Source organism: Zalophus californianus, chromosome 6, assembly GCF_009762305.2.
Source record: "Zalophus californianus isolate mZalCal1 chromosome 6, mZalCal1.pri.v2, whole genome shotgun sequence".
Taxonomy (NCBI): domain Eukaryota; kingdom Metazoa; phylum Chordata; class Mammalia; order Carnivora; family Otariidae; genus Zalophus; species Zalophus californianus.
The window spans coordinates 105,086,397-105,107,289 of record NC_045600.1 but is presented as its reverse complement, the minus strand read 5'-3'; the positions used below and the strand labels follow the sequence as shown (position 1 = coordinate 105,107,289).

Sequence of the window (20,893 nt, the reverse complement as noted above, 5' to 3'; positions counted from 1 at the left end):
TAAGGGCATAAACCAAAGGCTTTACACAGGGTATAAGCTTTCCCTAAAACACATCAGGGAGAGACACTTTCAACAGGACCTTGTTGCAGGATCACAAAAAGACTTCAAACAAGATTTACATGTAATCCAACCTTATACATTCTTTCAACAAACTGCATTTCAGCAAACTGAGTAAACTCTGCCACATTTTGCTTAAGAAGAATGTTTATAAATATATTAATATTCTCTATTCCTTTAAGGGAAAGTGATGCAGGAGCTGGAGGCTTGGTGGGAGCTGTTCTCAGAAATCCCTCAGAATGTTAGCACAAGTCTGGAAAGTGCTGTGAGGGGTGTTACAGGGGAGGACTACAGAGGGCGTCTCTGATTGTGCCAATAGGAAAACAAATCTTGCCAAGCAAAGACAGTATACAAAGCGCTGTTCACCAAAGCCCCAAAGGGGTCCCCCAAAGCTTTACGTGGCGGAGAGAAAACGGTCCGCACCTGCTTCCTCCAGGAGGGCGCAAACTGAAGGCAGAGGCAAGTCCCAAGGAGTCAGGCGCCCCTGACTCGCATAATCTCTCCCTCGATGCCCGATCGAATAGGTGACCTAGAGCTGACCCAGAGGCAACTCGGACCTCTTCCCTGCGCCCGCCGCCACCTCCAAGGCTGGCGCCGATTCCCAACCCGCAGGATGTACTGAGAGCGCGGGCAGTCTTGGTCTCCATCTCGTCCTGTTGTCATGGTGACCGCCTGAGGCACGCAGCCCCGCCCCTTCCTCATAACGTGGCCCCGCCTCCTCCGAACCCGGAAGCGTGAGGCTCGCTCCCACTCCGCTGACCGTTCGGGAAGGGGGAGCGCGGCGGCCCAGGCTCGCCCGGCCGCGCGCCCCGCCCCTCGGAGGCCCGCCCTCTAGCTCGTCCCCACAGCCCGCTGCGCCTGCGGGTACTGAGAGCTCCCGCTGCCGGCGGTGACCCGGGCCCAGCCGCCTCCACGGCCCGCGCCCCTACTGGAGGGAAGAGCCGCCTTGGGGAGGAGGGAAAGGGACGTGGGGGAGGCCACGGCAGGTGAGAGGTGGGCGAGGCCCTGGGAAGCGGGGTGTGGGTTTGTGATGTGTACAGGCTTGCAGGTGGGTGTGTATGTAGTGTGCGCAGCTGCCTCCGGCGGTGTGACTTGATTAGTGTGGCCCCTAGTGGGCTGGTTCATGTGACCATGCACGTGATCGCACGTCCGTGTGTGTGTGTGTGTGTGTGTGTGTGTGTGCGCGCGCGCGCGCGCGCCTGTCTGTCTGAGGTCGAGTTTGAGTTCATGGGGTGGTCGGTGTACCTGTGACCCTGACTTTTTGAGGCTTTCACGGTGGGACTGGGAGAGGGTGGGGTCTGTGTTTGGATCATCTGGGGTGGGGGCGGGGGCGCTGGACCAGAGCGTACTGCTGTAATCTGGTCCTGGGGATACACTGCTGCAGCCCAGGAATATGTTTTTCAACTTTTAAGAACTCTGAGCAGAAAGAAGCTAGTTATTTTGGAGATTGCACCTCAGCCTGAAAGTGACAAATGCCTTTGTCATTGCCAGGTGTGAGCCTTGTGAATGAGGGATGAGGAAAGTAGCAGGACTACAGGGTTTTGCTTTTCCCCTTCTCGCTTTCCTGGGGAGTTACAAATTCTGCATTTATGTTGCTGCTTTGTCTCCTCGTACAATGTTCCAGCTCCTGTTAGCAGAAAGACTCAAGAGACTAAGGAGTAACTTAATAGCTGTGTGCAAATTTCCAAGAGCTTTTATCCCAAGACAGCACAAGATGAGGTGTCACAGAAGAAATGTCAAGTAGGCAGCTTTTCCTCCCATGAGGTTTAGACAATAATGGAATAAGTTCCTGAAGAAAAGAGGGATAAATCTCTCCCTGAAGAGATCTGAAAAAAGGATAGCTGTCTACTGGTGTGGTGAGTTATGGAGACCTGCATTTAAAAAGCCATTTGCATTGCCCAGAAACTCAGATTCTAATAGTTACTTATTGCTGGTATTAATAATTCCAGATTGTCCATATGTGGATCAACTACAGATTGAGGTAAAGGATCCAAAACCTCTGACTAATTAAGCTCGTTATGTGACTTAAACATTTTTAAAGACGATTTCGTTGATTGTAAACTGGCAGGTTCTGTCGAAACCCCGAAGGAAAAGTGCATGTAATTCTTGGTGCACGCTCACAATTGGCAATTTTATTGTCTAGCACCTCAAGGGCCAGAGAGGACTGGATGTCGAAAGCACTCACTGAGGAGGGGTTTCTTTAAGCAAGATTAAGGCTGATCTCTGCAGCCCTTTTCCCACCAGCTCACGGTGAACAGGTGCTTTTGTTTTTGTGAAGAATTGAATTGTGAGAGATCAAATCAGTGTTGAGCTCATGATTCGCATTCTTTCTTATTTAATACTGACCAGTTTGGTCACAATCTCGGTTAACCTTTTTTTTTTTTTTTTTTTTTTTTTGCCCCCTACAGAATGTTCCTCTTGTGACTTGGAAAAGTATACCCCTTTAGTGAATGAAAGAGAGCTAGGAGAACAAAATTCCTTTTCATACCACTCACAGCTGCTTTCCTTTTGCAGCAGTGAGCCTTTTTTTTTTTTTTTTTTTTACTTAGACGTCAATTGGTCAGATGCAACATTTGGTATCTATCTTAACCTTTCATGTGCTGCCAGACTAGCACAAGTGTTAAAATCACTTGCCCCTACAAAAATTTAGTCACAGTTGGGTGGAATCTTTCCATCCAGTGAGATTAGTTATAAAATGTTATAATACTGCGTTGGTTGTGAATAATACCGAGGACTGTGGTAAGGAACATCTTTCTACTTATTGCTGTGGGAAGAAGGATGACAGTGAATGTGTGTGCCTGTGTATGATCTGGATCTGTATGATCTGTATGGTAGTTTGGTTTGTACATTGCAGCCGATTCCAAAACTGAATGATTTATCCCAAGTTTGGCAAATCTAGAAGATAACTGTCTGGCTTTAAGGAGCTTAAGTGTTTTATAAACCTACTGAGTAGATTCGAATGGCTTAGATTTTTTTAACATGTTAATATTTGTTAAGAGAAAATGGATATGCAGAGAATGATTTTCTTTATTCCAGTATGAATTATAACTATGTCTGTGCACACTGATTTCAGCATAAGACTGGCTAATGATATTCTTGGTACTCTTTAGAACAACTTATGATTTTAACAAACTTTTCTAAAATTTTCTAAAACCATCCTAGCCTTGAGAACAGACCATTATTATAATGTCAAGGTTGTAAATCAAGTTTAATAATGGATGTCTACATTTACCATCTCCTTGGGGTTTAGTTTAGTAACCCCCCCAAGGTTAGAGGTAACCGTTAAGACTGTTGAGTTCCCTGTACTTCTAAGACAGCAGATGTGGGGAGCCAAAAGGGAAGAGTTTCCTTGGGTTTAGAGTCCCCAGCTCCTGGCCAGTCCAGAGAAGCCCTCCCCCCCACCTGCCCCCCGCAAAATGACAATTCAGAGTCAGCCCAGGAGTTAAGTCTTGTGGTCTTGAACACATCCCACACCAAGTTAGGAAATCCAGACTTGCCCTGCGGATAGAGGACAGGATGAACAGCAAGTATTTGAATCCTTCCAAACCAGTGGGTGGAAGTTCCTCATTTGGCAATAAGAATCTGCAACAGGGAGCTATAATTTCAGGTTCCTATTATGACATAACACAGATGCCTGAGCAAAGAAGGGCAGCCTTTCAATCGGAGATGCCCAGCCAGTCCAAAGCTCTTAGAGGGCTGGGTCAGAAGGGACTCTAGGATTGCCTGATCCGGTCTTCTTAGGACATAGTCATCCATTTTGTCAATGGATGATGCCTGCTCTGTGCCCACCACTGTTCTAGGCTTTGGAGATACGGTGGTGAAACAGTCATAGATGAGCAAACAAGCCCAAAGAGGGTCAGTGACTTTTCCAAGGTCACAGAGCTATGAAAGCTAGAAGTCACTAACCTCACAACAAAAGACCACGTATTTTTTCTAAAGACACATGTTTTGTTGCTAGATATAGTGCCTTCAAGCCTATTCTGGTATTTTATCATAGATCTTTCAGAGGAGGTTATATGACTTAATCACACCAAGGTGAACAGCAAATTTTCCTGTCTTTTGCATTAAAAACAAATGTGAAGTTCTGCAGTTATGTTCCACTAGAGTTAGATTTATGGCATTTTGTGAAGTGATCAGGAGGCAGGCTTACATTACCTCCTTCCTCGAGTGTGGACTGTTCCCTATAATTCTGTATCTTTGTTAAAATAGATTCCTAAGATATTGTCAACACGTAGGTATTTCTAAGATACTGTCAACAGAGTTTGCAATCATTTAACTAGGACAGGCGGTCTGACACCAGAAGAGACTCCCCTGCCTCTGGTCCTAGCTCTGCAATAGCCATGAGATCTCTGGTAAGTCATTTAAATTTTCTAGACTGGATTCTTCATCTGGAGGAGCTAAGGGAGTTGGAGTCGTCATCTCTCAGGGCCCCTTCCTGCTCTAGGACTATAGGATTTAGCAACAGTTTTGTGTAGCTTAAGTAAATACTGAGAGGTAAAATAGTCCATTTCCTTGGTTTTACCGTTTAAAGTATTGTTGGTATAGCTAGACCAGACCCTACATTTAGTTCTGATGTAAACATGAATTCTTGACATGAAACATCACATGCTTTTATTTCAGGGTTAACCTCCATTTCAGCTAATCATGGGAGAGATTAAAGTCTCTCCTGATTATAACTGGTTTAGAAGTACAGTTCCCCTTAAAAAGGTATGTATGGTTTTACTACACCTCTTATTTGCAAAATCTTGTGTTGTTTTTGTCTGTGACTGAGATGTTATGCCTTAGTAGTGTTTGAGAGTAAAGGTTATTGCCAAGTATCGTGACTGTGGGTTGCAGAGCATAAAGTTCACCTCTTTGTCAAGTACAGTCAACTTTTGAGACTCATTCAAGAGTAAAAGTGGGTATAACTATACTCATTATTTTATAATTGCTTTTCTGTATGCAAGCAAGCGGGAATATGTGTACTCTGTTTAGTGGAAAGCTTGCAGTAAGGCAACTACATAGTAAAGTGCAGTCGGATTCTGTTATAAAGCCTTTTCCTGTTCCTCGAATTTAAGATTTACATTGGGTCACATTATAGGTCCCCTGTTTGCAATGGTAGTCATCTTCAGGAAACCTTATTTGCCTGGGATGTCCAAAACCCTAAGCACTTATATTGAAGTTTGACTGTTGACTCTGAGTCCCTAATTAATCACAAATGTTTGGGGATCACACTAGACAAAAGCTAGTTAAACCACAGAGCAAAATCTTTGCTGATCCCTTTGCAGAAGTATGAGAGTACTATGATCTGAAAATCTTCTGCATCTCTGTTATTACCATTTTGTCAGGGTAGACATCGGTGGAGGTACCATGCAGGTTCGAATTAGTAACAGAACTACTCTCCATATAGAATTTGAGATACAGTTCTCCAAGTATAAACAGAATATCTGCTATGTAACTGGCAGTGTTGTAGGACGTCCCCAGATACCTTATTTAATTCTTCCAACGGATTAATAAAGTGGGTAGTGATGCCCATTTCACAAATGAGAAAACCGAGGTCCAGAGAGGTTAACATGTTAAAGGTCACACAGCCTGGTAGGATCTGGATTATAATCAAATTAATCTGGCTTCAAAACCAGAAGTACTTAACTGCTTACCAAAAGGAGCCTCCCTTCCTTCTTGTTTCCTGGGAAACACTGCCCATGCTACAAGATAATTGGCTCCTGAGGTCCCTCTACCTTGTCCCATTCCCTCAAGTAACTCATGTGAGCTCTTCTTGACAGACTCACTTTCTCAGCAAGCTGATCACCAGACCCAAAACAACCCAAACTTATTGAAATATTCTTAGAAGTAGTTACAGCAAATAGTTTCATTGATGTAACTTTCTCCAGCTGTCAGGTCTGGTGCCCGAGTCATGATAAGTTTGCTTGAAATTTTGTGGTGCTAGATTTTAAATTATCAAAGAGATACTGTGTCTTCAAAATTATCAAATAGAATTTTGACATTTGCCATTCAGAGAACTCTGAGAACATTGAAGTGATAAACTTATTCCAAATGGCTTATTGAAATAATTTCCTAGAAAATTTGAGAGATCTGAATATCTCATCTCATATGAGTGTTATTACTACAAGATTGGGATTTACTGTATGTACCGTCAAAAGTCATTTAGAGATTTTTACCACAATCATATCAAAAACAAACAAAAAAACCCAAAAAACAATGAAAAGCAAAATTGTGAGTGGCAAAATACAAAGGGCAAGAACGTGAGCATGAGATATTATTGTCATCATCCATTACCTTGGGAAGTCCAAAAGGGAATTGTTAGGGTCCTCTGGACTTTACCTTGCCCCATTTGTCTGCTCGCAGTGATGCCCATGATCCCAGTGCGTTGCCATCCGCAGTGACACCATGGGCCCACAGCACTGCCAGCTAGAGCTCTCAGAAAATAGAACCCGGAGGCCTTGGAATTTTGTAACGTAAAAGTAGGATAAATATTGATTTGCATTGGCAAAAGCTCAGAAAGTTAATGTACTTTTTCAAATCCCACCAAAAAGTCAGCCAAAGAAAACAAAAAGTAAATGATCATGCAATGAATAATACTAATAACCAACACTCACTGAACACAAAATATCTGCCAAACTCAGCGCTGAGCACTTGACTTGTCTCAGCTCATTTAATGCTCTTTTTTTTTTCCCTGTTGGGTTAAGAACCACTGGTTCTTAACAGTGGCTGTTAAAGACTGGTTTGAAACATCCTTTCAGGACAGGGACACCTACGGCTGCAGCGTCCTTCCTCTCTAGCAAAAGTCTCCCCCTTAGAGGTGTGGTCTGGATCAGTTTCCAGAAGCATCTCCTGAGTGGTACCGTCTCTCCCTAGTTTGTCCGAGAGCCTGGAGTCTTTCCCCTCTGGACAGCGCTGGAGAATGACTCTGCAGATGGCCTCCTCCACACACACACAGCCAGAAGTATGGGGAAGAAATAAGATGCCATATACAGAGTTTATTCTTTTAATGGTAAACAAAATAGGCTTCATAGAATCATGGATAGAAAAGAAAATTAATACCTGATAAAAAAAAAAAAAAACAGCTCTTTGGAAGAGTATGAAGCAATTCTGTGTAATATGTTAGCACTGAAGAGGGAAAAAGAGACCAGAGCAGTTTATTATACATGCTAGTCTGGTGTGATCCCCAGGGTACCTTGTAACACAACCAAGGCAGTGGCATTAAAATTGTCAGAGAAATTATAGTGTAAAGTAACAATATAAAACCAAATCCATAAGGTTTTCCATTTTTTTTCTTACAACTTTCCCTCCAGATTATCGTGGATGATGATGATAGTAAAATATGGTCGCTGTATGATGCAGGCCCCAGAAATATCAGGTGTCCTCTGATATTTCTTCCCCCTGTCAGTGGAACTGCGGATGTATTTTTCCGGCAGATTTTGGCTTTGACTGGATGGGGTTACCGGGTTATAGCTGTAAGTATTATTGATTCAGTATTACAGTTCGAGTCCACATTTCGTGGGGGTTTTTGTATGTGTGTGCTTCTGTTTCTAATTAAGTATAGTAATGGGCATTTTTTTTTAATTGAAGGAAGATACTGTTTTCCTTTTTTTAAATGTGAAATAAAACCTTTTAAAGGAGGGCGGCACAGTACACGGACATACAGAGAAGCAGAGGGGACAGACCTCTGTGGAAACCTCTGTGCCCCGCTTTTATGTACATTCTATTTAAGTCTGAACAGTAGGAAGCATTGGCCTTGTTTATAGATAAGGAAATGGAGGTCCAGGCCATTTGGGGGATCGTGGCGGGTCATGGCAATTAGGTGGTGGGCGGAGAACAGGCCTGAGTCTTCTGACTCCATTTCCCTTCCTAGTTCATAACTCCGATGCCACCAGGGGAGCTGAACATGCACTCTTACACAGCAAAGGGGTCTGCTAACACTCAGGTGACTGAAAGCTTGCTTTAATGTAAGTCTTCAACAGTTGAGATGAGGTTTATTAATTATAATGCCCATACCCTCAGCATTTGGTTAAGAAGTTTTTGTTTCTAATTGTTATTTTATTACTGAGTTTGGGCTACATCTAGTTTCCTGTTGATCATTCTCAAGTCTCTTCTGGGAGAACAGTGTAGGCGAGGAAGGCGCTGTTGTGACTAGTTTTGTGCCATACTCCGACTGTGTAACGGTGGAGTCTGGTCTCCTAACTTCCCAGGAAGGAGAGACTCTTTGGCTTTGAGCTGGCAGTTGTTTCTGGAAGCTGGAATAGTAACACCTAAACAGGTCTCCCTGTGGGAGTATTACTGTTACTATTTATTTACTGTCTGAAGGAGAGAAAAGTCGGACCAGATCTCTTCTCTTGGAAGGTAACTGAGAATTCTACTGGGTTTACCATCAACTAGGGCCACACAAAACAAATCCCAGTTCTTCCTCCTGACAGCCCTTTGGAGAAAACTAGTTATGATCACCACCGCCTGCTGCCTTCCCCCGAGGTCTTTTCTTCTCTGGCAAAATTCTCCACATTCTTTAATCATTCCTCATATGGTGTGTTTTGAATCTCTGCAACATAATCCTGCCTTGTTCTGGGTTTTTATAAATTCCTCTTGACGGACAGCATTTCAGGAGAGCATGATGGCAACCACACTCATCCCAGTCCTCTGCAGCCTAGGACATGAGAGTACCTTTCCTGGTGGCCACTATTAATCAGCCGGGGACAGGGAGACTGAGTGGCTACAGGCGTCTCTCCCACTTTAGAGCACTGTCTGAAGTTGACTGTGTTTATTGCTCCAAACTGGCAGGTCATGATGGCTTTGCCTTCTGGATGGAAAATTCTTCTTGCCCTCAGGCTTCTTGATGTGGGATTTCCTTATTTCATTAGCTAGATAATGAATAAAGAAAAGGCCAGGTGTGCCTGGCTGGCTCAGTTGGTGGAGCATGTGACTCTTGATCTCGGGGTTGTGGGTTGAGCCCCATGTTGGATGTAGAGATTACTTAAAAATAAAATCTTTTAAAAATGAAGGGCGCCTGGGTGGCTCAGATGGTTAAGCATCTGCCTTCAGCTCAGGTTTTAGTCCCAGGATCAAGCCCCGTGTTGGCCTCCCCGCTCAGCGGGGAGTCTGCTTCTCCCTCCCCCCTCCCTCTTCTCCTACTTGTGCTCTCTTTCTCTCAAATAAATAAATAAATAATCTTTAAAAAAAATTTTAAAAATAAAATAAAAAAGGCCAGTAGCGTCTTCAAAGTTATTTTGTCCTTATGCGCCTAACTCCATGAAATTTTAAAACTTATTAGATACTTGTTAGTATCTCACAGTTAAAAGGCATAGGCCCTTTTCTCATTTAAGTTTTTATTGAGATAACTATAGATTCACATGCAGTTGTCAAAAAATAATACAGAGATATCCCTTTTATTCTTTGCCCAGTTTCTCCCAATGGTAACATTTTACAAAACTATAGTAGGATATCATAACCAGGGTATTCATATTAATACAATCCACTGATCTTATTCAGATTTCCAGTTTTACTTGTACTCAGTTGTATATGTATGTGTGTGTGTCTGTGTGTTAAGTGGTATACAAGTTTATCACCTATCTAGGGCATAGATATCTTTAAATTAAAGGCTTCATAAAAATATCTTCTTGGGGCACCTGGGTGGCTCAGTCGTTAAGCACCTGACTTTGGCTCAGGTCATGATCTCTGAGTCCTGGGATCGAGCCCCATATGGGCCTCTGTGCTCCTCATTGACTGGGGAGTCTGCTTCTCCCTCTCCCTCTGCATGCTTTGCCCCCTGCTTGTGCTCTCTCTCTGTCAAATAAATAAATTTAAAAAAATATCTTAAATAAAAAATAAATTTAAAATAAAATTTAAAAATATAGCATCTTCTTTCTTTTCTATCATCTGACTCAAATTCTCAAATTTTCTGCTAGGGAGAGGCTGTTCTCCATCCTGTCAGAATAGTGGAATCTTATCTACAAATGAAATTTTTAATATTAAAAGTAACATAATTACATCAAATCTAAAATTACCCTATTATATACATGGCAGTGTCTAGTCCAGCGATTTGTTAATGACAAAATGAATCTAAGTGCTTAAAACAACCAGCCTGTCAGGCAGCTTTTACTTATTATTAAAGAGAGGGGAATTCTTAGTTGACAAGCTAGAATCCCCTCAAAAGGAGTTAGTGACTTGCATTTCTTTTCCTCCTCATCAGCATTCATAGGCTACTTAGGGTCAAGCACCATACTTTTTTGGTCACAAATAAAAGTACAAGAAATCAGATAGAATGACTACTAAGTCAATTTAAAAAGAGGAACAATTTTATTGAACACTCCCTTCAAGTCATGCTGCCAAAAAGAGAGGGAATTCTCCCTAGACAGAATTTTATTTAGAGCGATAATTTATAATTAAGTTGGATTTAAGGGCAAACAGTATTTCTTTACTTGGAAGGGTTCAGCCCTATTCATCCATGAACCTCAGAGTTTCTTAGCTATTTGGAAAGGAAATAGATGTGAATTGAAATTGTTATTCACATAATATCACTAGTGTGCTATTCTTTTTTTAAATTGGTCTGTTAGGCAAAATGTGAATTTTAAAGTTTAGAAGAAGGTGAGAGCTTATTTTCACATAGTTTAAATAAGGAGCAGAGCTTGAGCAAATGAGAATTGCTATTATGGGAGTCCTAAATCTTTCATATATATATTGTTATTAATTAATGATTGTTATTGCTTCAGTTGCAGTATCCAGTTTATTGGGACCATCTTGAATTCTGTGACGGATTCAGGAAACTTTTAGACCATTTACAACTGGATAAAGTGAGTCTCCTAAAACTAATTATTTAAATGTGATTTTTAAGGCAACATTTACATTGTAAAGGCTGGTGTTGTCTTTTGTTTTTTTAAAAGATAGTTCTTTTGAGATATAATTCACATACCATGCAATTTACCCTTTTAAAGTATGAGTGTGAGTATGGTTTTTAATATATTCACAGATAGGTGCAGCCATCACCACAGTCAACTTTAGGACATTTTTTTTCACCCCAAAAAGAAGCCCCGTATTCGTTAGCAGTCACTCCTCACCCTTCCTCCCACTGGCTCTACTTTCTGCCTGTGTAAATGTACCCTTTCTGGGTATTTTATATAAATGGAGTCATGCGATATTCATCTTTTCTAACTGACTAATTTAGTGTAATGTTTGCATGGATCATCCAAGTAGTAGCCTGTATCAGTTCTTCATATTCCTCTTTATGGTTGGATAATATCCCCATTGTATAGGTGTACCACATTTTATTTAGCCATTTGTCAGTTGATGCACGTTTGGATTGTTGCCATTGTTTGGCTATTAGAAATAACACTGCTCTGAACGTTCGTGTACAAGTTTTTGTGTGGACATATGTTTTTGGTTCTCTTGAGTATGTACCTAGGAGTAGAATTACCAAATCATAGTTTTCTTAAACATAAATTAGGGGGCACCTGGGTGGCTCAGTCGGTTAAGCATCTGCCTTCGGCTCAGGTCATGATTCCGGGGTCCTGGGATCGAGTCCCATATCGGCTCCCTGTTCAGCAGGGAGCCTGCTTCTCCCTGTCCCTCAGCCTGCCGTTCCCCCTGTTTGTGCTCGCTCTCTCACTGTCAAATAAATAAATAAAATCTTAAAAAAAAAAGATTCTTTAAAAAAAAACAAATTATTAAGTGGTTTCATTTTCTAGTGCAATCTGTAGTTAAAATTTTTTTTTAAAGATTTTATTTATTTATTTGACAGAGCGAGAGAGAGGGAACACAAGCAGGGGGAGAGGGAGAGGCAGACTCCGCGCTGAGCAGGGAGCCCGTTGTAGGGCTCGATCCCAGGACCCTGGGATCATGACCTGAGTCGAAGGCAGACGCTTAATGACTGAGCCATCCAGGTGCCCTGATAATTTTTTTTTTTAAACTTGTATTTGTATACAAATTGTTTTCTTGACGGGATGTATATAAATAGTATTTAATTACAATATTTCCTATATGTTGAACTGCTGTAGATATTTCGCCTAATGACTAGTGATGACATTATATTCTGTGGTTGGTGATTACTAAAACAACTTTTTTTGGGGGTATTTATGTTCAGGATTGATTATTTTAGTATCCTTCTTGTGCTTGTTTGCAATTAGGTTCATCTTTTTGGGGCTTCTTTGGGAGGCTTTTTGGCTCAGAAATTTGCTGAGTATACACACAAATCTCCCAGAGTCCATTCTCTCATCCTCTGCAATTCCTTCAGTGACACCTCTATCTTCAACCAAACTTGGACTGCAAACAGGTAAGAATGTAAACGTTTGGCCAAAATTATGATTTTTGCTCCGTGCAATTTTTAAAAAGTTGACCCTCGGGGTTTTTTTTGTTGCACTAAGGAGCAGGGCGTAGGGGTTATATCTGCTTCTGACTTCTGAAACTTCCCTGGCTTTTAAAATTAGAAACAATCAGGGTGCCTGGGTGGCTCAGGTGGTTAAGCGTCTGCCTTCGGCTCAGGTCATGATCCCGGGGTCCTGGGATCGAGTCCCTCATTGGGCTCCCTGCTCAGCGGGAAGCCTGCTTCTCCCTCTGCCTCTGCCTCTTTTCTCTGTCTCTCATGAATAAATAAATAAAATCTTTAAAAAAAAAAAAAAAGAAACAATCAGAGGCACCTGGATGGTGTGGGTGGTGCAGTCAGTTGAGCTTCCAACTCTTGGTTTGTTTGTTTTTTTATTTAATTTAATTTAATTTATTTATTTGACAGAGAGACACAGCGAGAGAGGGAACACAAGCAGGGGGAGTGGGGGAGGGAGAAGTAGGCCTCCCGTCGAGCAGGGAGCCCGATGCGGGGCTCGATCCCAGGACCTTGGGATCATGACCTGAGCTGAAGGCAGACGCTTAATGACTGAGCCACCCAGCTGTCCCCCAACTGCTGATTTTGGCTCAGGTCATGATCCCAGGATTGTGAGATCAAGTCCTGCTTCCGGCTCTGTGCTCAGCATGGTGTCTGCTTGAGATTCTTTCTCCCTCTGCCTCTCTCACTCGTTCTCTCTCTCTCTCTCTCAAATAAATAGATAAATCTTTATAAATAAAATTAGAAACAGTCACCTTTGCAAAAGAAAAGAATGGAAAGAACTCTGAATTCAGCTATTTCTATTACTCTATATTGTTTAGCTTTGTTTAAGGTACAGTCATGTGCTCTTATAGTTTCCCTTCAGTGCCTGTATAACTAATGTAGAGTTCTGCTTGTTCCACTTACTGTGTAAATAGTGCTATTGATTGTCACAGTTTCTTTGGGCATTTGGCTTCCCCCAATTTTTCATCAGGTTCTACTCTAAATCTTTGTACAAATTACTTTTTTTCCTTCCCTTTCTGGGTTATTTCCTTGAGATGTTTCTCCAAAAATAGAGGGAATAGAACATTTAGTCTGTCAGCAGACGTTTTGCACATCATGACACGTTAACAGTAGTCAGCTTTCAGAATGATGGAAATGGTGGAACGCTTTGTGGGGCAGCCAGTGGGGTGCTTGTTTCCTTTGAGTCATCCTGTCATTGAAGATACCATTTTAAGTAGTTCGATCAGTATCTAATAGTACCTTAAAGCTGACTTAATGTGGTTTCTTTCATTGCTAGCAAGGCTAGGCTCTACCCTAAAAAAAAAGCCCAGTGAGTAAACATACCTGTATGTTAGATTTTCACGGAATGCTATAAGTGAGCATTGTTTTCATGGTTTTCACATCTCTTTAAAATTGTAGGGGCACTTGGCTGGCTCATTTGGTAAACCGTGCGACTCTTGATTTCTGGGTCATGAGTTTTGAGCCCTGCATTGGGTGTATAGCTTACTTAAAAAAAAAAAAAAATTGTACTCTGTTCTTTTTAAACGCTTCTCCTGATGTTACCTCAGTAGTTTGCTGAGCAGTTGTGCGACAATACATTAGCTACAAATAGTTCATGTCCAGACAAGGCACCAAAGCTCATTGATTATTTTTGATGATTTTAATGTTGTTTTAATTGTCAGAAGCCAAGGCTGCCCCTACTTTGTGCTCCTGCATGCGAGCTACACTTTCTCAGGTATCTGAGTACTTGCTACATGCCACACATTGAGGCTACCGGGGCCGGCAAAGCCAACAGGGTCTGCCTGTTGGCTACAGAGGGTACCTAGGCAGCATCGCCTTGAGAAGATAGGGAAGCTGTATGGGGCGGGATGGAGAAAAGTAATGAAATGTGACCAGCTGTCCTTGTGAGGTTAGCTCAACTCCCAACAAGCATTCCATGGAGAACACGCATCACAGAAGATCGTCTGCTCCTTTTATAAGTCATTTTCAGCTTAGGTTTAGAAAAAGCAGTTTTTACCCTACATAATGGCTCTCGATATTTGTAATTAATGGAATAAATACCAACTAAAAATCACATATAGAAATTCATAGATTGAATTGCTTTGAATTAGCCCAGTTGAATCTACTAGTAGCAGACTTTGGGAGGTACAATAATTCTTTCATTTTGCTATTTTGAAATATCAGTCATTCAAAGGTGATATAAACCTGAAGGTTGACAACGATCTTAAGTTTTCAGTTTTCTTTCTTTCTTTTTTTTTTTTTAAAGATTTATTTACTTATTTTAGAGGGTGGGGAGAGGGAGAATCTCCAGCAGACTCCCTGCTGAGCACAGAGCCCAAGGCGGGGGCTGGATCCCACAACCCTGAGATCGTGGCCTGAGCCAAAATCAAGAGCCGGCCACTTAGCTGACTGAGCCACACAGGTGCCCCAAGTTTTCAGTTTTCTAAAGGAAATAGTTTAGCCATTGGAAATAAGGCCAATTAGGTAAAAAAAAAAAAATCTTAGAATTATCAAAATGTCTACCTTGGTAAAGATATTTGAAATACTGCTTTATAATTATTCTAAATTCTCAAAACTTTAATCATATAAAACCATAACTCTTTGGGAGCTCGGGAAAATATATATAAAAACAAGATGCTTCAAGAACAGCTTTTTGAAAGAAGAGACTAGGTCTTTTTATCTTTAGATCCTAAGTACCAGCTAATACAAAGCTTAAGTATTGAATGAATATTGGCTATTTTTGTGTAGTCTTAACAGATTTAAATGATCAGGTCTTTGTTTTACAGCTTTTGGCTGATGCCATCATTTATGCTCAAAAAAATTGTTCTCGGAAACTTTTCATCTGGCCCAGTGGACCCTATGATGGCTGATGCTATTGATTTTATGGTGGACAGGGTAAGGATCATGGCATTGGAATGGGGACACCTTGTAGTAGGAATTTTCATGTCTCCTTGGTTCCTGATGATATATCTGTCTCATTGAGTATGTATTAGAGATGTTTGTTAAGATGTTTCCATATTTACTTTAATATGCCCAACAGATGTTACTGCTGGTAAGTAATTCATCAGAATTACTTGAGGGGAGCTTTTAAAAATACAGATTCCAGGAACACCTGGCTGGCTCAGCTGGTAGAACGTATGACTCTTAATCTTGGGGTCATGAGTTCAAGCCCCATGTTGGGAGCAGAGCCTACTTTAAAAAAATACAGAATTCCAAGGCCTCACCAGCTCATTGAACTGGAATCCCCGGGCATTGGGTATGGGAATTTGTATTTTTACTCTACAGACTTCCCCATCCTTCTCCCCAAGGGGATTCTGAAGTAGCAGGTGTGCAGACTTACATTTAGGGGCTATGGGACTAGGTGATTTTTTTTGAGGTCTCTTTCAGCTCCAAAATCTCTTAAAATGTTGATCTGTCCCTGTGGGGCTTTGGGAAGTGGCTTGCTGCTCACAGGCACCTGGTTGAAGAGGCAGTTCAGGGTGAGGGCTATTGAATGCCCTAGAATAGAACAACGCCACCAGCTGGGAGGCCCAGTGCTGGGCTCTCAGATACATTGTATTTCCTCACTGGTGATCTGGCCCACCGCACATGCCACCTTTATAAGTGCAGATATTATCTGTGGATTTCATATAAATGTGAGGCACAAAATGAATTCATAAACTTTGCTTGTGTTTCTTCCTGCAGCTGGAAAGTTTGGGTCAGAGTGAACTGGCTTCAAGACTTACCCTGAATTGTCAAAATTCTTACGTGGAACCTCATAAGATTCGGGACATCCCTGTGACCATTATGGATGTAAGCTTCCTTTTAAGTAAAGTAGATGCTTTACCTTTTTAAATGTATATTTCAAGAGCTTCCTCATAATTATTATATAATTTTTCAGTGCGCCTCTTCAAATGCTGCCTTGGGGGTTTTTTTTTTGTTTTTTTTTTTTGACAACTGCCCCCGCCCCCAGCTTTTTCAGTTCTAAAACAATCAGTTTATTGCTTGTCCCATATTTTCCCTGGTAGGAATAACACCATTGAAATCAGAATAAACTTAAACAAACATGGTAGTCCTTATCCATTTTGATGTATTTTTGCTATTGTCATCACCCAAGATTGTACTTTAGCTATTACACATCTGTGCAGCAAAGAAAAGTTGCCTCACGGGGGGCAGAGAATCAAGAATTCCATAAAGTCTAATTAGCACAGAAGCTTGCTGCTTATACTTTTGAGTTGTGGTAAAATATACATAATGAAATTTACCATTTTAACCATTTTTCACTGTACAGTTCAGTGGCATGAAGTACATTTACAATGTTGTGAAACTGTCACCACCATCCATTTCCAGAACTTTCCATCATCCCAACCTGAAACTCTGTACCCATTAAACACTAGCTCGCCAGTGCCGCCTCCTCCCAGACCGTGGTGACCAACATTATACTTTCTGTCTCCATGTATTTGACTATTCTATGCACCTCATGTCAGTGGAATCCCATAATATTTGTACTTCTGTCTCTGGCTTATTTCACTTAGCAGAATGTCTTCAAAGTTTATTCATGTTGTAGCATGTATTAAAGGCTGACTGATATTCTGTTATAGTGCATACCACATTTTATTTATCCAGTCAGCTGTTGATGGGCGTTTGGGTTATTCCACCTTTTGGCTGTTATGAATCATTCTGCTCTGAGTATTGGTGTACAAATACCTGTTTGAGTATGTACTTTCACTTCTTTTGGGTCTATACCTAGAAGTGAAATTGCCGAGCCATATGGTGATTCTGTGTTTGACTTTTTGCGGAACCAGATAGCATCTTCCACAGCGGCTGTACCATTTTACATTCCCACCAGCACCAGTGCCCGAGGGTTCCAGTTATTCCGTATCCTCCCCAACACTGTTATTTCCTGTTTGTTGACAGTGGCCATTCTAATGGATGCCCAGTGGTATTTCATTGTGGTTTTGGCTTATTTTTTTAAATCATATAATTATTTTGCCTCATAAACGGATGTATTGCTAAAATCAGCATATTTTTAAGAATTGATTTTTGTCAGGAAATTATCCATTACAGGCACGTAAATAATAACTTCTCATTCTTCACTGTAATCTCTACATTTCGACACTTACCATGACACAGAACGAGCTTTTCAATGCTCCTGGTAAAATATTTGGTCCTCACAGTGCATTTGCACTGCTTGCCCATCTTTCAAAGCTGAGCTCACCACTTGGGTACATGGTCACTGAAAACTGTGTATAAGCTTTAGCACGTTGGAGATGCTTTTTGTGTGTGTGTGCTTCATTTTAAAAATTACTTTCTGTAAACTTGTTTGTATGTGTGCAAACATAAGTTTATGTGGGCATTAAAAGATGTCTAGAATTATATGGGGCACCTGGGTGGCTCAGTCGTTAAGCGGCTGCCTTTGGCTCAGGTCATGATCCCAGAGTCCTGGGATCAAGCCCCACATCGGGCTCCCTGCTTAGCAGGAAGCCTGCTTCTCCCTCTCCCACTCCCCCTGCTTGTGTTCCCTTTCTCGCTGTGTCTCTCTCTGTCAAATAAATAAATAAAATCTTTAAAAAACAAAAAAGTCTAGAATTATATACTCCAAACTGCTAACAGTGGCTCCCCCCGGGAAAGGATCTGGACTTTTTCTTATACTCTTGAAAATTTTTTTTGGATTTTTTTTTTTTTTTTCACTGAGCATATACTACTTATATAACTGTTTTTAAGTAATAATAAAATGTAAAAGTTCTTTTGGGATTTCAGTGATTTTTTTTAATTGGCATTCATTATTAATATTCTTTTAATTTAGTTAGCTATGTTTGAGGAGAAAAAATTCATGATAGACTTTTTCCCCCAGTGAATGCAAGAGACATTTGACAACAAAATCCATAGCTTACGTTTGAGTTAGAGTCACCAGGATGAGCAGGAGATGGCCCAGGCTGGCCAGGGACTCAGCGGTGTCTCTTCACAAGCAAGAAATGCTTTGGGAGGCACTTTCCACAATGTGCAAAGAACAGATTAAAATACTGGTAGGCTTCAGCTTTGTGTTTTTTTTAAAGGTATTTGACCAGAGTGCACTTTCAACTGAAGCTAAAGAAGAAATGTACAAACTGTATCCTAATGCCCGGAGGGCTCACCTTAAAACAGGAGGCAATTTCCCATACCTATGCAGAAGTGCAGAGGTGAATCTTTATGTACAGGTAAGTCCCAGCTTGGAAGCCAGAGCTCTTTGAACCCAAAGTGTACAGTTTGAAACATAAAGCTTCTTTTTTTTTTTTTTTTTGATGGTGGAATAAGAGAACTACAGAATTCTCTGTAGGAATGAGGCATTCACTTGAAAAAGATGGTTTACGTTAATAATTTATAGCAGAATTCAAGTGGGTATATTAGAGACAGTCACATGACTCTCTGCCTACCATCTCTTTTCTAAGAACAGCAGGCCCGCATCCAAACATACTGAAGTAGCCACATCCTGTGATGTGACCTTGCCTCCTGGATACAGTGAATTCAGTCAGAGCAGGACACCTTCATGAAGCAACTTCCTGATCCATTTTTAATGCATTAAAAAACACACGCAGGGGCGGGCACCTGGCTGGCTCGGTCAGAAGAGCATGCAACTCCCGATCTCGGGGTTGTGAGTTCGAGCTCATGTCGGCTATAGAGATTACTTAAATAAATAAAACTTAGAAAAACAAACACAGAACACACACACACACACAGGCAAAAACTAACAAAAACTGCCACTTCATCCTCTACCCAAATGGATATTAAAATAGCAGTGAGAAATTATTGCTTTGGCAGTTTGGCAAGAAGTATCAAGAGCTTCAAAAACCAGTCACGTCCTTTGGTCCTGCCATCCACTTGTGGCAGTGATCCTAAGGAGAGGACCCTAAATTCAAAAAAACTTGATTCAGGGAGACAGTCATCATGGTCTTACTCAGAACAGCAGAGGATGGGAAGGACCTGAGTCGCAGCAGCAAAGCAGGAGGGTAAACACCTACTCATAGAGCAGCGTGCCACCAATTAAGATGTTCATGAAGAGTTTGTACGAACTTGGAGAGACCTGTCACATAGTAAATAGGGAGCAAAAATCCCAAATTGTGGTTTTTCAAAATACTTCTTTGACTTTCCTGTGTTTTCTAATTTTTCTCTAATCCGTCTGTGTGACTCTGTAATTTTAGAAGTATAAAGCATTTATATGCTGTCGTGGCATTTAAAATAATGACCCTGTGTTTCTGCAGATCCATTTGCTACAATTCCATGGAACCAAATACGCGGCCATTGACCCGTCGATGGTCAGCGCTGAGGAACTGGAGGTGCAGAAAGGCAGCCTCAGCATCGGTCAGGAGGAGCAGTAGCTGAGGCGTTGCCTGTTGATGACGAGCGGGCCAGAGAGTTCTTATCCAGTCAGCAGAGTGAGTGCCCGCCTGGCGGCCCCTCTGCTCCGTTGTTGGGTTCACCGGTTATCACTGTGTTTGGAAGTAGGACTGATTGTCATCTCTGTGACAGGTGGCAGCTCTTCTGAACCAGTGTAACTGTTCCCCCTTTGGTTTTTTTTTTTTTTAGCTTTCGAATTTGAGGAAGTACTTTTGAAGATTCCCATTTTAAGAATTGTGAAAATTTTGCTACCAAAAGTCTTCTTACCACTGTGTTCTTAAGTGAATGTTGATTTCTGAGGTTTGGGATTTTGTGGGTTTTTTTTTTTCGTTTTCTTTCCTCCTTTCTTTCTTGTTACGTTATTTGCTGTAAATGCTGCACATCCAGATTGTGTATCAGAAGGACATTGGTTATGTTTATGCTTTCTTGGTGCCAAGGGCCAAGGCTGTCTGTCACCCCACCGTTTGCTCTCCATCCAAAATCAACTACTTCTAATTTCCGGGTAAGCAGATCATTTTCTGTTTTATCTGCTGTCTTTCTAGCCATTACAGTCATTTGGAATAAAAATTCAATTTCAGTGAGTGGCTTTGGTGATTATTGTAGTTGCCCAACTGGGCTACATAGACATAGAACTTTCTGAGAAGCAGACCATGGTGTTGTTGGACAGTTCTTTGTGACATTAGATAAGTTACTTAATCTCACTAAAGTGCAGTTTGCTCCTTGTAAAGTAACAGTAGCTCTTCTTTATTGAGCTGTTAGTATGTGCCAGGCACTTTTCATACCTTCTTGTCTCCCCCTCAGTGGGAATGTCTCTTAAATCTCTTTTAAACTGTAAATTCCTATTTTTTTTCTTGCCATTAATTTGTTTTTGTTTTTGTTTTTTTTTGCCATTAATTTGTTGAAGAAACAGGCTCATTTGCTCTACAGAATTCCCCACAGTCTGGATTTGGCTGATTACAGCCTCACAATGTCCTTTAACTTGTTTCTATGTCCCTGGTATTCCCCATAAACTGATAGTTACATCTGGAGGTCAGTCAGGTTCAAATTCAGTGTTTTGGGTGGGAACACTTCATAGGCAGAGCTGTGTGCTTCCCACTGTGTCAGCCCGGGAGGCACGTAACATCTCGTTGTCCCTGAATCGTGAAGATGGCTGGGAGGGGTCAGGCACTGTCAGCCAGATCCAGCCAGTGCTGATCTCTG

At 41.4% G+C, this 20,893-nt stretch overlaps 1 protein-coding gene across 17 annotated transcripts; it reads left to right on the top strand.

The window, feature by feature from the left end:
- The first annotated feature begins 765 nt into the window (after nucleotides 1-765).
- Nucleotides 766-20,274, top strand: SPG21 (SPG21 abhydrolase domain containing, maspardin). Of its 17 annotated transcripts, none has more exons than XR_003515576.2 (12): nucleotides 770-1,043; nucleotides 4,267-4,409; nucleotides 4,678-4,764; nucleotides 6,913-7,048; nucleotides 7,350-7,511; nucleotides 10,758-10,838; nucleotides 12,168-12,313; nucleotides 15,127-15,235; nucleotides 16,025-16,132; nucleotides 18,376-18,516; nucleotides 19,558-19,731; nucleotides 19,883-20,274. XR_003515576.2 is itself a non-coding variant. In XM_027569027.2 (12 exons), exons 5-12 carry the CDS (start codon nucleotides 6,959-6,961, stop codon nucleotides 19,672-19,674), a joined length of 954 nt encoding a protein of 317 aa, XP_027424828.1. In that variant the 5' UTR covers nucleotides 771-1,043; nucleotides 1,682-1,913; nucleotides 4,338-4,409; nucleotides 4,678-4,764; nucleotides 6,913-6,958; the 3' UTR covers nucleotides 19,675-20,274. The 17 variants fall into 17 exon arrangements, 16 of the variants coding, with proteins under 16 accessions (XP_027424840.1, XP_027424841.1, XP_027424828.1 ...); XM_027569027.2 differs by adding an exon at nucleotides 1,682-1,913 and having other exon boundaries at nucleotides 771-1,043; nucleotides 4,338-4,409; nucleotides 19,558-20,274; XM_027569026.2 differs by adding an exon at nucleotides 1,682-1,913 and having other exon boundaries at nucleotides 771-1,043; nucleotides 19,558-20,274.
- The last annotated feature ends 619 nt before the right edge of the window (nucleotides 20,275-20,893 follow it).